Below are 16,536 nucleotides of genomic sequence, written 5' to 3'. Positions count from 1 at the left end.
CCTCTGCTGTCCATTTTAAGAACTGTCCAGAGCAGCATATGTTTGCTATGGGGATTTTCTCCTATTTTGGACAATTCCTAAAATGGACAGCAGAGGTCAGCAGAGATCACTGTGGTCAGGACATCACAGGAAATGCATTTCCTTTTTGGATTTCTCTTTAGTATACAGCCCCTAACAAGTACTGGAAGGATTAAGATTTTTTAATAGAAGTAATTTACAAATCTGTTTAACTTTCTGGCACCAGTTGATTAAAAAAAATAAATAAATAAGGTTTCCACAGGAGTACCCCTTTAACAGCTTACAAGTCATTGTTTTCTTTAGTTTCCTTGTCTGATAAAGGAAACAAACCAGCCGTACTAAAATCCAACAACTTTCCGGAATATGATCTTAAAAAGCCTTTTTAAAAGAAAATAACCAAGCGAGTGATTGAAATTCTGTGTTGGCTCATGAGTGACTAATTCTGTAAAGTGTGACAGTACTGCTTACATTGCATGGAGGCACTGCCATCTGTTACTTGGCTCTCGGAGTGAAGATGTTTTACCCACTGACAAGATCATTCCCAGAGTCTGCCAAGTGCTTGTGAATGTAGCGTACAGTGTATATGATCATTTTCTATGACCAAAATAATATTTTCAAACAATATTTTGGGTCACAATAAAGTGCTCCTTTTTTTGGGTGAGGGGGGGTTTGGAGCGAGGTTTGATGCCCTGTACTAAGGTGCCAGACTTACTCACGTCAGCAGGTCCATCTTTCAAAGTGCCACGTTATTTGCCCATTCTGATGACCATGCAGTTTGGTCCTTATATACAGCTTCTCTGCTGTAGACTGAAAGTTACTGCTATCTATGTACAGTGAAGGAAGAAAATATTTGATTTTGTACATTTCCCTACTGACAAACAAATGATCAGTCTATATTTTAATGGTGGATTTATCTGAACAGAGAGACAGAATAACAACAGATGTTAATTGTCAGACTTCAGACAGGCCCGTACATGTACTATCTTGAGCAGGGGGACCTTGTGGGCACTCCGGTATTTCAGTCTTTCTCGGTGTAGTGTGTTACCAATTGTTTTCTTGGTGACTATGGTCCCAGCTGCTTTGAGATCATTGACAAGATTCTTCCGTATAGTTCTGGGCTAATTTCTCACCTTCACATGATCAATGAAATTGAGTTGAGATCTTGCATGGAGCCCCCATCCAAGGGAGATTGACCATTATTTTGTGTTTCCTCCATATGCGAATAATTCCCCAACTGTTGTACGTTTTTCACCAAGCTGCTTGGTGATGTCTTGTAGCCCATTCGATCTTTGTGTAGGTCTATAATCTTGTCCCTGACATCCTTGGTTAGCTGTTTGGAGTTTAGAATCTGATTGACTCCTTCTGTAAACAGATGTCTTTTATACAGGTAACAAGCTGAGATTAGGAGCACTCCCTTTAAAAGAGTGCTCCAAAGCTCAGCTCATTATCTGTATAAAAGACACCTGGGAGCAGAAAATCTTGCAGATTGATAGGAGATAAAATCCAAATCAATTTCCTAACTTATCTGAAATGTTTTTTTCTTGATTTTGTTGTTAGTCTCTCACTGTTCAAAACAACCTACCATTAGAATTATAGACTGATCGTTTCTTTGTCAGTGTACAAAATCAGCGGGGGATGAAATCATTTTTACCTTTACTGTAATTCTATGAGACACTCGATCAACGTCTCATAGATATATATATCAGGCAGTGACGTCCGGTCTACAACAAAGAAGTTGTAGATGATAGAGAGTCACGGATCAAGACATATGGGCAGTCCCTGGGAGAGGAACGGCACCGGAATGGGCAAATAATGCGGCACCTTAAAAGATGGACCTGCTGGTGTGAGTTTGCCTGGTACCCTAGTGCTAGGCATACAGAAAACAAAAAACAGTGCTTCTTTAAACCGGTACTCCCCTGGAAAAATTTTTTTTTTTAAATCAACTGGTGCCAGAAAGTTAAACAGATTTGTAAATTACTTCTGTTTAAAAATCGTAATCCTTCCAGTACTTCTCAGCTGCTGTATACTATAGAGGAAGTTCTTTTCTTTTTGAATTTCCTTTCTATCTGACCACAGTGCTCTCTGCTGACACCTCTGTCCATTTCACAAACTGTCCGGAGCAGGATTGGTTTGCTATGGGGACTTGCTCCTACTCTGGACAGTTCCTAAAATGGCGTAGATGTGTCAGCAGAGAGCACTGTGGTCAGACAGAAAAGAAATTCAAGAAGAAAAGAACTTCCTGTGGAACATACATCAGATGATAAGTACTGGTAGGATTAAGATTTTGAAATAGAAGTAGTTTACAAATCTGTCCTCTGGTGGGTTTAAGCAAAATCAAAATTGCATCTTTAAATTAAGCATCACAGGCAGGCAGTGTGCTGCGTAGTAAAAAAAACATGCAAGAACTCTTCCAAAAATTGCCATGGGTTTGCAGTGAGGTTTTTCATCATGCAGTTTTTATAGATGAAATGTGTTTAAAGGGGTACTCCAGTGAAAACCTTTTTCTTTAAAATCAACTGGTGGCAGAAAGTTAAACATATTTGTAAATTACTTCTATTAAAATTTTTTAATCCTTCCAGTACTTATTAGCTGCTGAATGCTACAGAGGAAATTCTTTTCTTTTTGGAGCACTGATGACATCACGAACACAGTGCACTATGCTGACATCTCTGTCCATTTTAGCAACCATGCATAGCAGATGAATGCTAAGGCCAGCATGGTGGCTCAGTGGTTAGCACTGCTGCCTTGGAGTGCTGGGGACTTTGGTTCAAATCCCACTAAGAACAACAATAAATAAAGCATTATTATAATAACATGAGCAGAGAGAACTGTGGTCGTGATGTCATCAGAGAGCATTCCAAAAAGAAAAGAATTTCCTCTGTAGTACTCAGCAGCTAATAAGTACAGGAAGGATTAAGATTTTTTAATAGAAGTAATTTACAAATATGTTTAACTTTCTGCCACCAGTTGATTTTAAAGAAAAAATGTTTTCACTGGAGTACCCCTTTAACCCCTTAAGGACCCAGCCATTTTACACCTTAGGACCCGGCCATTTTTTGCACATCTCACCACTGTCACTTTAAACATTAATAACTCTGGAATGCTTTTAGTTATCATTCTGATTCCGAGATAGTTTTTTTGTGACATATTCTACTTTAACACAGTGGTAAATTTTTGTCGATACTTGCATCCTTTCTTGGTGAAAAATCCCCAAATTTGATGAAAAATTTGAAAATTTTACATTTTTCTAACTTTGAAGCTCTCTGCTTGTAAGGAAAATGGATATTCAAAATATTTTTTTTTTTTTATTCACATATACAATATGTCTACTTTATGTTTGCATCATAAAATTGATGTGTTTTTACTTTTGGAAGACACCAGAGGGCTTCAAAGTTCAGCAGCAATTTTCCAATTTTTCACAAAATTTCAAAACTCACTATTTTTCAGGGACCAGTTCAGGTTTGAAGTGAATTTGAAGGGTCTTCATCTTAGAAATACCCCACAAATGACCCCATTATAAAAACTGCACCCCACAAAGTATTCAAAATCACATTCAGTCAGCGTTTTAACCCTTTAGGTGTTTCACAGGAATAGCAGCAAAGTGAAGGAGAAAATTCACAATCTTCATTTTTTACACTCACATGTTCTTGTAGACCCAATTTTTGAATTTTTACAAGGGGTAAAAGGAGAACATTTTTACTTCTATTTGTAGCCCAATTTCTCTCGAGTAAGCACATACCTCATACGTCTATGTAAAGTGTTCGGCGGGCGCAGTAGAGGGCTCAGAAGCGAAGGAGCGACAAGGGGATTTTGGAGAGTACGTTTTTCTGAAATGGTTTTTGGGGGGCATATTGCATTTAGGAAGCCCCTATGGTGCCAGAACAGCAAAAACACCCACATGGCATACCATTTTGGAAACTAGACCCCTTGAGGAACATAACAAGGAATTAAGTGAGCCTTAATACCCCACAGGGGTTTCACGACTTTTCCATATGTACATTTTTTTTATTTTTTTTTCACTAAAATGTGTGTTTCCCCCCAAATTTCACATTTTTGCAAGGGTTAATAGCAGTAAATACTGCCCAAAATTTGTAACCCCATCTCTTCTGAGTATGGAGGTACCCCATAAGTTCCCCTGAAGTGCACTACGGGCGAACTACAATGCTCAGAAGAGAAGGAGTAATATTTGGCTTTTTGAGAGCAAATTTTGCTAGGGGGGCATGTCGCATTTAGGAAGCCTCTATAGTGCCAGAACAGCAAAAACACCCACATGGCATACCATTTTGGAAACTAGACCCCTTGAGGAACGTAACAAGGAATTAAGTGAGCCTTAATACCCCACAGGGGTTTCACGACTTTTCCATATGTACATTTTTTTAATTTTTTTTCACTAAAATGTGTGTTTCCCCCCAAATTTCACATTTTTGCAAGGGTTAATAGCAGTAAATACTGCCCAAAATTTGTAACCCCATCTCTTCTGAGTATGGAGGTACCCCATAAGTTCCCCTGAAGTGCACTACGGGCGAACTACAATGCTCAGAAGAGAAGGAGTAATATTTGGCTTTTTGAGAGCAAATTTTGCTAGGGGGGCATGTCGCATTTAGGAAGCCTCTATGGTGCCAGAACAGCAAAAACACCCACATGGCATACCATTTTGGAAACTAGACCCCTTGAGGAACATAACAAGGAATTAAGTGAGCCTTAATACCCCACAGGGGTTTCACGACTTTTCCATATGTACATTTTTTTAAAAAAAATTTCACTAAAATGTGTGTTTCCCCCCAAATTTCACATTTTTGCAAGGGTTAATAGCAGTAAATACTGCCCAAAATTTGTAACCCCATCTCTTCTGAGTATGGAGGTACCCCATAAGTTCCCCTGAAGTGCACTACGGGCGATCTACAATCCTCAGAAGAGAAGGAGTAATATTTGTCTTTTTGAGAGCAAATTTTGCTAGGGGGGCATGTCGCATTTAGGAAGCCTCTATGGTGCCAGAACAGCAAAAACACCCACATGGCATACCATTTTGGAAACTAGACCCCTTGAGGAACGTAACAAGGAATTAAGTGAGCCTTAATACCCCACAGGGGTTTCACGACTTTTCCATATGTACATTTTTTTTATTTTTTTTTCACTAAAATGTGTGTTTCCCCCCAAATTTCACATTTTTGCAAGGGTTAATAGCAGAAAATACCCCCCAAAATTTGTAACCCCATCTCTTCTGAGTATGGAGGTACCCCATAAGTGGACGTCAACTGCACTGCAGGAGCGCCACAATGCTCAGAAGAGAAGGAGTCACATTTGCAAACTTTGCTGAAATGGGGGGGACATGTCGCATTTGGGAAGCCCCTATGGTGCCAGGACAGCAAAAAAAAACCACATGGCATCACATTTTGGAAACTAGACCCCTTGAGGAACGTAACAAGGGGTAAAGTAAGCCTTAATACCCCACAGGGGTTTCACGACTTTTGCACATGTAAAATAAAAAAATAAAAATGTCACTAAAATGTGGGTTTTCCCCAAAATTTTACATTTTTACAAGGGTTAATAGCAGAAAAGACACCACAAAATGTGTAAATACATTTCTTTGGAATAAGGACATACCTTAATTTTTTATGATTTTCGCTCCGCGGGTGCACACCAGGTCTTGGAGTGGGAAGTCAGTCAGGGGCCTTGAGCTTATTATAGCAGCCAGGATGTGGGACCCCCCCCCCCTCAAGGAGCATTAATGGGGGGAGCACTGAGCCCTAAAATTGGGGAACACTATGGGGGACAACGGGCCGTAACTGGGGTAGACACGTGGGGTACAGAGGCCCATAATATGGGGTACAGTGGGCCAGAAAACTATAAATCATAAAATAATAAAACAGGATATGTTCCCAGAATGATGACCCAGAGCATAGCCAAAACTAAAAAAAATATGCCCGCCCCAAACCCTATGCTCTGAGTCATTATTCTGGGAATGTGATGTGTGTGGCCGTCCCTAACCTGTTGCCTCAAATGCGCACCCGCTCAGGTGGAGAGAGAGCACTGCGCATTTGAGGCAACATAAAAAGTCCCCGATGATAGTGACTCAGTGACCTATGACCCATTTCTGAAAAAAACACCCCCAGAGGTCTTATCAGGTTTTTTTTTTTTTTTCAGTTTTTTTGGGCAATTTAGTGGTTTATGGGGGTTAAAATTTGGAATGTACTCTGGACTTTGTACATTGGTCAAATTATGGAAAATTAAAATGTAAAGGGAAAATTTAGTGCTCCATGGAAGTGTGATACTCCCTGAAGCAGCCTATGCAGAGGCCCGGATTATCTGGGCAAGTGTCACACTGATACGTGGTGTCCTTCCGTCTCCCCTTCTTGTGACACACTCTGCATCTTTTCTGGGATCGTCCCGACTTTCCACTGTGGGGGATCACACCTGGAAAGTGCTGGCCTGGGACGATCCTGGCGCCTACAACTCCAGACCCTTGGGAACTCCGGCCTGATCTTTCCCGGTCAGCAAAGATCAGGAACCTTAGGACTTCTTCTTGGTACTGGAGGAATGTCCCTGTGTTGCCAGCGTACTGGGATAGTACAAAAGCGTTGTACATGGCAACCTGTACCAAGTAGACCGCAACTTTTTTGTACCATGCCCGTGTTTTCCGCATGGCGTTGTATGGCTTGAGGACTTGATCTGAGAGATCAACTCCCCCCATATACCGATTGTAGTCCAGAATACAATCGGGCTTGAGGACCGGTCCCGCGGTACCTCGCACAGGGACAGGTGAGCTGCCATTCCCATGAATAGTGGTGAGCATAAGGACATCCCTCTTATCCTTATACCTGACCAACAACAGGTTATCATGGGTAAGGGCACGGGACTCACCCTTGGGGATAGGCGTTTGGACCAAATTTAGAGGGAGGCCTCTCTGGTTCCTCCGCACGGTCCCACAAGCGGACGTGGATCTGGCGGCAAGGGATGTGAAGAGAGGGATGCTGGTATAAAAGTTATCCACGTACACGTGGTAACCCTTATCCAGCAATGGGTGCATAAGGTCCCAAACGATTTTCCCGCTAACACCCAGAGTGGGGGAACAATCTGGGGGTTCAATTCGGGAATCTCGTCCCTCATACACTCTAAACTTGAGAGTGTACCCGGAGGTACTCTCGCAGAGTTTATAGAGCTTCACGCCATACCGCGCCCGCTTTGAGGGAATATACTGGCGAAAGATGAGTCTCCCCTTAAAACTGATGAGAGACTCATCTACCGAGAGGTCCCTGAGCGGTACATAGGCCTCCAAAAATTTGGCCCCAAAGTGATCGATGACCGGCCTCACTTTGTAAAGCCGGTCATGGGCGGGATCACCTCGGGGCGGACATGCCGCATTATCTGCATAATGCAGGCATTTCCGAATCGCCTCGTACCGCTTCCGTGTCATCGCCATACTGTAAAGTGGGGTCTGGTAGAGGACGTCCCCGCTCCAGTAATGACGGACACTTGTTTTTTTGTCCAGGCCCATATGCAGCGTGAGGCCCCAAAATGTCCTCATTTCCGCTGCATCAATGGCGCGCCATTCATTGGACCTGGCCAAAAACGAATCTGGGTGGTGGGCAATGAACTGCTGGGCGTACAAGTTCGTTTGCTCCACCATGTGATTGACCAGGCTGTCACTGAAAAAAAACTTTAAAAAGTCCAGATCAGTGAAGCCAGCCGTGTCAATCCGGATTCCTGAGTCGCCAACATACTCAGGAATCCGTGGCTGATAACCCTCTGGGGGGCTCCAGACAGGTTCATCGGAAGGGGGCTCCGGTGCACTTGTCTGGGGGGCCGGACTCCTATTACGAGCAGCATTGCCACTCGTACTAGTGTCGGCCACTGGGTCACTATCATGGGGGGTGCTTGGCCTCGCCTGGCGGCGTCTCCGCCGCCGTACAGGGGACTCATCATCACTGCTAGATGATGAGGAGGACGATGAAGAACACAAAAATGTAGGATCTTCATCGTCCTCACTGGCAGATTCGGAGTCGGTGGCTAAAAAAGCGTAAGCCTCCACTGCCGAAAATGCCCGGCGAGCCATCGCCTTTTTTCTACGGTGGCGGGGGGAGAGGCGGTGGCGGGGGGGAGGTGTGCGGGGGGGGGGGGAAGTATGTAGTGTGGTGCTTGGTGTAATACTTTATATAACGGTGTGTGATTATCACTCACACACCGTTATAATGGAAAAAAATAAAAAAACACGCTGCGGCCAAAAAAAAAGGGGTGGCGCACGCAGCGCCCTGAACCCCTAATAGGTCCCGGGTGACACTGATCACAGGACCCTAGGGGCCTATTAGGGGGTCAGGTGGGGGGGGGATTTTTTTTTTTTTTTTTTTTTTTTACTTTTAGGTTACTTTTACTTTCAGTTTACCTACCTTTCCCTAAGGGACACACTTTCCCTGCACTAGGGGGGCAATCTTCTCCTGTGAGGGGGCTCTGGATCATAGAGGGGGGGTCCCGGTCCTCTTCACACAGCTTTGCCCGCTTACTGAACTCGAGCGAGCGCGCAAAGCTGCGTGAGTGGTCCGTTAACCCCTCCTCTGCCGCGCTGCTATTGGCCGGACGATCGCCGGCCAATAGCAGCGTTGCTGGGGCGGTGACAGTATTGTCTCCGCTCCCAGCAACCGAAGGTGATTGGCGGTGTATCGTACACCGCTGATCACCTTCTTTTTTGCGGGTCATCGGGTCCGAAGTGACCCGAATACCCGGAATTGGAGCAGATCGCTTGCGTGATTTCGCAAGCGATCTGTGACGATCGCCGATATGTGGGGGTCCCGGGACCCCCCTCGGCGTCTGCCCTGGATCCCTGCTGAAGGATTTCAGCAGAGATCCGCTTCCGATCTCCGCCGGGTGAGCGGCGGAGACCAGGAAAAGACATGACGTATGCATACGTCATGGGTCCTTAAGACCCAGGGTGTGAAGACGTATGCATACGTCATGGGTCCTGAACAGGTTAAGTTTCATTTTATCACTGAAATAATGGAAACTACTAAACTACTTTTTCTTAGTTTTTTCATTTGGTCTCACAATCTTTTCAAGGTCAGTCCCAACTTTCTACAGGGTCGTGACAGCTTATTGAGGAATACTCTCCAGAGGATTTGCATTGTTAGCAAACATGTGGGTGGAGGAGTTGTTAGAAGGTCATAAAAAGAGCATGGAGGGGGAGCAAGAAACACAAGGCCCTTGAGTCACGGGTGACAAAAGCGGGCATCTCTGGAAACCTGGCACGGGGGTCCAATTATTTTTACAAAGACGTTTGTCTTCTATAATCTTAAATTATACTGACCCTGAAGTGTTTCTGCCTTGCCAAAAAAAAAAAAAAAAAACTTTCAATATAAGCACATTGGGGGGTATTTATCAAAGGATTTATGTGTTTTTTTTCCCCGTAACTTTGGCGCAATACTTTGGCGCAGTGTCTTTTTGCGGCAAAGTTTGGCGCATTTTCTCCACTGTAATTTTTACAACTTTCTCAAAATCACGCGGTCCTGTGGGTGATTTTTACTTTGGTCAGTAATTCATCATTTGCGCCAATCGATCTTCGGCACAATTTTGCGCATTTAGGGTTTATTTTTTTGGCGCAATTCACTGCCAAGAAATTTTGTACATGGAAAACACACATAGCAATGTCAGTAAATGTAAAGGTGTCAAAATACATTAAAAAACTTTTTTTTGTGAAAGCATCGACACCTCCGGGGCTGCGCAATACTATCCTGCGACATAGTTGTCTCTGAGGGACCTTCCCCCTCCGTTGAGCCAACATTGGACATGGCCGCACAGGTTCAGGAAAGGTAAGCACTAAAGCAGCGGTCTGTAAACTGTGGCCCTCCAGATGTTGCAAAACTACATCTCCCAGCATGCCCGGACAGCCAACGGCTGTCCGGGCATGCTGGGAATTGTAGTTTTGCAACATCTGGAGGGCCACAGTTTGAGGGCCACAGGTTCAGGAAAGGTAAGGGCCACAGGTTCAGGAAAGGTAAGCATTAAAGCAGCGGTCTGTAAACTGGGGCCCTCCAGATGTTGCAATTGTAGTTTTGCAACATCTGGAGGGCCACAGTTTGAGGGCCACAGGTTCAGGAAAGGTAAGGGCCACAGGTTCAGGAAAGGTAAGCACTAAAGCAGCGGTCTGTAAACTGGGGCCCTCCAGATGTTGCAATTGTAGTTTTGCAACATCTGGAGGGCCACAGTTTGAGGGCCACAGGTTCAGGAAAGGTAAGCATTAAAGCAGCGGTCTGTAAACTGTGGCCCTCCAGATGTTGCAAAACTACAACTCCCGGCATGCCCGGACAGCCAATGGCTGTCCGGGCATGCTGGGAATTGTAGTTTTGCAACATCTGGAGGGCCACAGTTTGAAGACCACTGCACTAAAGTAACCAAAAAAACACTCAAGTTAAAAATAAAATCCATTTTACATGATATATATATATATATATATATATATATATATATATATATATAAACCCCACAAAAGAAAATAACTCCCGTCGCTTGCCGATATACTGCAGGAGGGACTCTACAGGGTAAAATACGCTGTCCTCTGTGTAAAAGGCGCTGTGAACAGCTGATTTCAACATTTGCACCAAAATTACTAACAACTTGCACCAAATGATAAATTTGGTGCATGTCCATGAAAACCAAAGTGAAAAAAAAAAAGGATAAAAAGAAACTTTCAACAGGCAAAATTGATAAATACCCCCCCCCCCCCCCCCCCCCCATTATACCATTCACAGTAAGTGATAGCTATTCTCTTATACACCATGTATTCTTCACTACACAACATCTATGGTCTGGCTGCAATATAAAGCCGTACATTCCAGGAGTCCCTTTCTCTAGTTGAGGTCACAATCTTAATTCGGGTCAATGGGGACATATGCAGAATGAATATAGATTAAGCGCTGCAGTGAAGGAGGCAGATGTCAGAATGTTAAAGCTTTCACTGCAGCTGAGACAGATAAAGGTGCTTCGTATAAAGTTGAACAGCTTTAAGGCACTACGGTTTGTAACTACGGTTCCCGTATACGGCTGGGAGGAGGGGTGGGCGGGGCTTAATCACAGCGCACGCACTCAGCCGAATTCGGGAACCGTAGTTAATATATGTCTATGAGCCGACCGGAGTGAACTGCAGCCTCCGGTCGGCTGCTTTTGCGGCCGTATGCTGTTTCCCGACCGCAGGCAAAAACGTGGTCGACCATGTTTTTGCCTGCGGTCGTGAAACCGCATACGGCCGAAAATGCAGCCGACCGGAGGCTGCGGTTCACTCCGGTCGGTTCATAGACATACATTAACTACGGTTCCCGAATACGGCTGAGTGCGGGCGCTGTGATTAAGCCCCGCCCCCCTCCTCCCAGCCGTATACGGGAACCGTAGTTACAAACCGTAGTGTGAACCCTACACTGTTTTGTTTATGTACCATAACTATTTACTGAGCTAAAAAGTGGACCTGTGGTCAGCACAAAAAAAATGAAATTTACTGTCACCAAATAACTTAGGTTGTCCTGACCACACACCCTTTTACAGTTTATTGATACACCCTCCCTCGCCGTCCTGAGATATGATGGTTTATATTTTGTCCGACAATTCAGGGAATCAGTCAGATGGACGTGAACTTAGTTTTAATAAAAGTAGTCACTATCAGGAGATGGGCGGTATTATATATTCAGAGGGCGTGAATGTTTCATATTGAGGGGTGTATAAGCCTAATACACACCCCCGGACTGTATTATCCCACCCATCATTTGATTGTTACTCCATTATTAAAATTAAGTTCACATTCACTTGCTGATCCCTGAATTGTCAGACAAAATATAATTTAAACCATCATAACTCGGAAACGGTGTGTCGAGAAACTGTAAAAAGGTGTGTAATCAGGGCACCCTAAGATATTTATTGATGATTACTGGTTGGTCCCAGTCCTCTTTAAGAAAGCAGAGAAAATATGTTTTGATTTTGTATGCAATGCAGTAGAAGACCAGGGGATCTGCCAACTTTAACTTAAATGGGCACTGTCAGATACAAAAACATTTGAGATGTTGTAAAGCATGTATAACCAATAGGTTTTGCAATTGCTTTCATTAGAAAATTTTCTGTATTTCATACTGAAAAAGACAGTCAAACAACTGCCCCCCCTACCTGCTTGGACACATACTAGTCCTGCTGTGTCCATGCGTCATCACCTATGTCATGGACACACTTCCTTGATTGACAGCTGTGAGCGCAGGGCTCAGAGCTGGAGGAAAAATCCTCCCACTGTCAGCTTGTGTCCCGCTACTGTCAGTGAGGACAAGCTGGGAGTTGCAGTTTTGCTAATGCTAAAGGAGATGTGAGCAGACAGCATACTGAGGGAGGGGGCGGAGACCTGCACAGTGAGGCCACGCCCCCTCCCTCTGAGAGGAAATCAGACTAGTGAGCTAAATTAAAAGTGTAATAAAAAAAAAAATAAAGGTGCTAGACACATAAAAATTAGATGTACATGGACACTTACCACTTACCACTATCCTGCAAATAAGAAGTAGAATGTGGGACTAACCATTTAAAGTGGCCACCATGGGCATAAGGTGAACACAGAGGTCAAAGTTACATTGTTAAGGCCCAGATCCAGAGAGTTATACAAAAGAATAGAAAAAAATTATAATAAAAATATTTGTTTATACAGCACGAAACAAATTTAACAAATTCCACAGCACTTTACATAGAGGGTAACAACTCTTCATAAACATTTATGAATCTCGTAAAATCTCTGCAAATGTCATACAGTTTTTCCTACTATTTGTGTCAATGTTTTCCACAAATTAACTGGAAAAAAAGATGATGTAATAGCCAACTAACAACTATGCTTTTCATTTAACCTTACAGAAGCTGCTGAGGGAACCTCAGGCCTCGGAGGAGGAACAGGCACCATGGGCCTTAGTGCTCGATACGGACCCCAGTTCACCCTGCAGCACGTTCCAGACTACAGGCAAAACGTCTACATACCAGGGAGTACCTTGACACCAACCAATGCTGGAGGAAAACGTGACGGAAAAGGCGGAGGTAACAAGAAGAAATCTGGCAAGAAGGACAAGAAGTAATCGTCTTTACGAAAGAGTTTTCTTTATACCAACAGGGCAGAATTATTTGAACGCTTCCCTATGTGAAAAAGAAAAATATTAGGGCAAAAAGTTGAATGTCATCTTTGGACATAGGAGAAAAACAATGGCTAGAATGTGTCATTGTTAGAGCTGGATGAAGAACGTCCTCCTCACCGGTGGATTTCTTCTGCTTCCAGCTCTAATGATGAGAACATTATATTAAACCTCAAAAACAAGTGCCCTGTCAATATTAGCTAAGATTTTGTATTAGTGCAAGCTGATTTCATGATGATATGCACTCTTTTTACAAGCTGTTAAAAATTTGGTTTGCTTCCACATAAGACACCTTGTGGAGCTTCTTCCATTGTATATAATTCCAGCAAAAGTAGTTATTTATAATTTATAAACATTCAGGTATTCGAGAAGCGATTCTTGGCTTTTTACCCATTTTTTCCATTTTGCTTGACTAACTATTGGCAGTAACACAATTGTATGGCATCAAAATTTGGGTAAGCGGAAACATGTGACCTGAATAAAATGAAAATCGAGTCTAAAAACTGGATAGTAAGTATAAAAAAAAAACCACAATGGGTGTCAACCATTTTGTAGACTCAATGGTGTTCATTAGAATGCGACCAGAGGAATAAGAATGTACTAATCCATGGGGCAGAGATGACTAAATACTACTGATGTTTGTTACTTAATGGGGCACATTCTGATGAATATTGTTTGGGTTCATAAAATGGGCGCCTTCCATGTGTGACGTAAAAAAATAAAATTTAGGCAACTTTTTTTTTCCTGTGTAAAAAAATTCTATATATATGTAGTGATTGTACAACTACTACTTATAAAGAGTGTCAATGGTCTTGTGCAGTACTTATTTTAATACTGTACTTATTGATGTTTTTGTTTATTTTCTATGAGAAGACTATGTTGGAGATTTTTGTTTCCCCCCTTCCCCCACGATTACGGATTAAGAATATTCACATAATTTAATGTACATGGAACACTAATGGAAAGGTCCAATTTGTTTTCGCTCTTCCGGGGTGACCAGATGGACTCTTTACACTTCTACACAAAAAAAAATAAATGCATGTCTAATTTTCACAAAGTTGTCTGCAACTCCACCAGAATTTGTTGCATGTAACCAGCATGGGGGTAATTCATTCTTTATATAGAATGGTAAAAGTAAACCTGTCTAGTGCAGGTTAGAAATGTCTAGGGTTAGATTTAACGGGGGGAGGAGATTATGAGACATAGTTGCCAAGAATATTCCAATTCTTTCTTGTATATAAATTACACTTTTCTTCATTTCAGTAAGGATGATATAAAATACAAACATTTCTGAGAAGTACTGGGTACCATTCCACTATCATGAAGCATCCTGAGAAAATACACAGTAAAAACTTTATAAAATCCGGTAAAAAAACAAAAATGGATGGTTAGCGAAAAAAAAATCGGCAATTTATTTATTAATTTGAATTTCAATTTGTGCAGTTACGAAAGAATAAATTATTGGAGGAGAAACACTATTTGTTTGAATACAACAATGTGTAATATTTCCGTACATTAGGGATAATAGGCCATTCTTTATAACCACCAATGGCCTAAATGTAAGTCCCTTTCAGAACTTTGATGTGAGATCAAACCAATCCAAAGTTTTCGACAGCTATGGAGCCATTCAGGAATTAAATTTTTTTGAGCAAAGTGGAAGTTGAATATAAGTAATATGTACCCATCATCCTGTGTGGTTGTTAATAGGGAATAGGTAATTGCAGATAACGTCCAAAATCGTGAATATCGGCCGATAATATCGGCCAAACCGATAATCGGTCGATCCCTACAAACAACCTAGCAAGCCAAATAAAAACCTAAGAGAAATATTTTGCGTAGGTAAGAGAGGTTCCTAATTTTTGACCCCGATGATGATGTTTCTCCTCTAGTACATCCAGAAGGAAATCAAGTTTTTTTTTTGTTTTTTTTTGTCCAGGATCTTCATCACTAAGTCTACTTACTTCTATGTAACTCAGTATAAAGCTAGAATATTTTGGGAACAAATACAATTATTCATGACCCTCCCCCTTAATCTTGTAATAGTAACCATTCCCGCTGCTTGTAATACTATTAACTAACGCAGTTATGTGAGTCTTTTTAGCGGTAGATACATTTTTGCTATTTTTTCCTTTCTATTGAAGAAACAGAAGGTTATGTCATTGTAGAGATGCTTTCGTCTTGTGACTATTAAGTGCTTATCTCATCCCAGTAGCTAACTTGTGGACAGCAGTATTTTACTATTCTCCTATCTTTCTGTGTGGTTTGTGATATCAATGTACATGAGTTGAAAATGCATCTGTCCTTTTTAATGTGTCTAATACTGAATTATACCTACATATTATATAAAGATATATATATGCTTATTTCCCTCCCTGTATCCATATAGACCCATGTCACTGTATTACATGCAAGTTTTATACTCTGTTTTTATATTGCTTTCTTTCTTTGGGAAAAAAAAATAAATAAAATGTTTTCTTCAAGTGGTTGGCGGTGTTTTTTTTTTTTAATTACGCGGCTGCCTCTACGGCTTGCATTGTATTACACAAAGTAGAGATAAGACGTCTTATATTCTTAGAGAGATTGCCGTCTGGTTAAGCTTGTTAGAGTTGACCCATATTTTCGTAATGATTTTGAGTCTCCTGCTGATAGTATTGCTGTAGCTGCTTAGCCATGAAATGAAACGAGAGCAGGAAGACTGAGCAATATTCATTATTATTTTTCTTACACTAAATACATTATAAAAAGAGACATATAAGATGGGTACAGCATCCAACAACGATCCCTCCTCTGGAACACACGGTGGGATGAATCAGGCACTGAGACCAAGTGAAGGGTAAAAGGCTTTATTACTCACAATGCAACGCGTTTCGTGGACTAGCCGCTTCTTCAGGCAATGCCTGAAGAAGAGGCTAGTCCACGAAATGTGTTGTATTGTTGGTAATAAACCTTGTATGCTGTTCCTATTGCATGGAGTGGCTGCAGGGACTACCATCTTGATACCTCTCTGTGGTAAGCGCAGTTCACATTGAGCATTACCTCTGGTCTGAGGGTATTACTCCCTGGAGCGCATCCTGTTGTATTTTTATCTTTCCATATAAAATGGGTGACTTTGGACAAGAAGATACTATTTACTGTTAACTGCGATAGTGAAATGCATAGCCACCTAAATATTTCTGAAGAGACATTGGTTTGAGGGCCAACCAGATAGAAAATCTAACTATTGACAGAAGGGCCTACATTTGTATAGTGTTACACATAAAATATAGCAAAAATGGCACACAAAAAGGGATATTCTTTAGTGCAATGCTTAGTTATAGATATTTAGCATATAACCCTAGGTGAGTGGCTACTAACCTGGAAAAGTCCCATGGAGGCACAACCCTACATAGCA

The 16,536-nt window shown here is 42.1% G+C and overlaps 1 protein-coding gene and 1 long non-coding RNA gene across 51 annotated transcripts in view; one reads left to right on the top strand and one right to left on the bottom strand.

Moving 5' to 3' along the window:
- Window positions 1–15,625, top strand: part of LOC130267390 (protocadherin gamma-C5-like) — a 571,493-nt gene extending 555,868 nt beyond the window's left edge. For all 50 annotated transcript variants that reach the window (XM_056517138.1, XM_056517134.1, XM_056517140.1 and 47 more), the window contains exon 4: window positions 12,877–15,625. In XM_056517138.1, the coding sequence (XP_056373113.1) occupies window positions 12,877–13,091 (215 nt within the window). In that variant the 3' untranslated portion in view covers window positions 13,092–15,625. The remainder of the gene's footprint in view (window positions 1–12,876) is intronic.
- The window catches only part of LOC130267398 (uncharacterized), a 126,425-nt gene that overhangs the window by 52,781 nt on the left and 57,108 nt on the right, over window positions 1–16,536 (bottom strand). The gene's annotated exons all lie outside the window — the stretch shown is intronic.

This window comes from Hyla sarda, chromosome 4, assembly GCF_029499605.1.
Source record: "Hyla sarda isolate aHylSar1 chromosome 4, aHylSar1.hap1, whole genome shotgun sequence".
Classification (NCBI taxonomy): Eukaryota; Metazoa; Chordata; class Amphibia; order Anura; family Hylidae; genus Hyla; species Hyla sarda.
The sequence above is the reverse complement of the archived record's forward strand: the minus strand, read 5'-3'. Positions and strand labels throughout refer to the sequence as shown.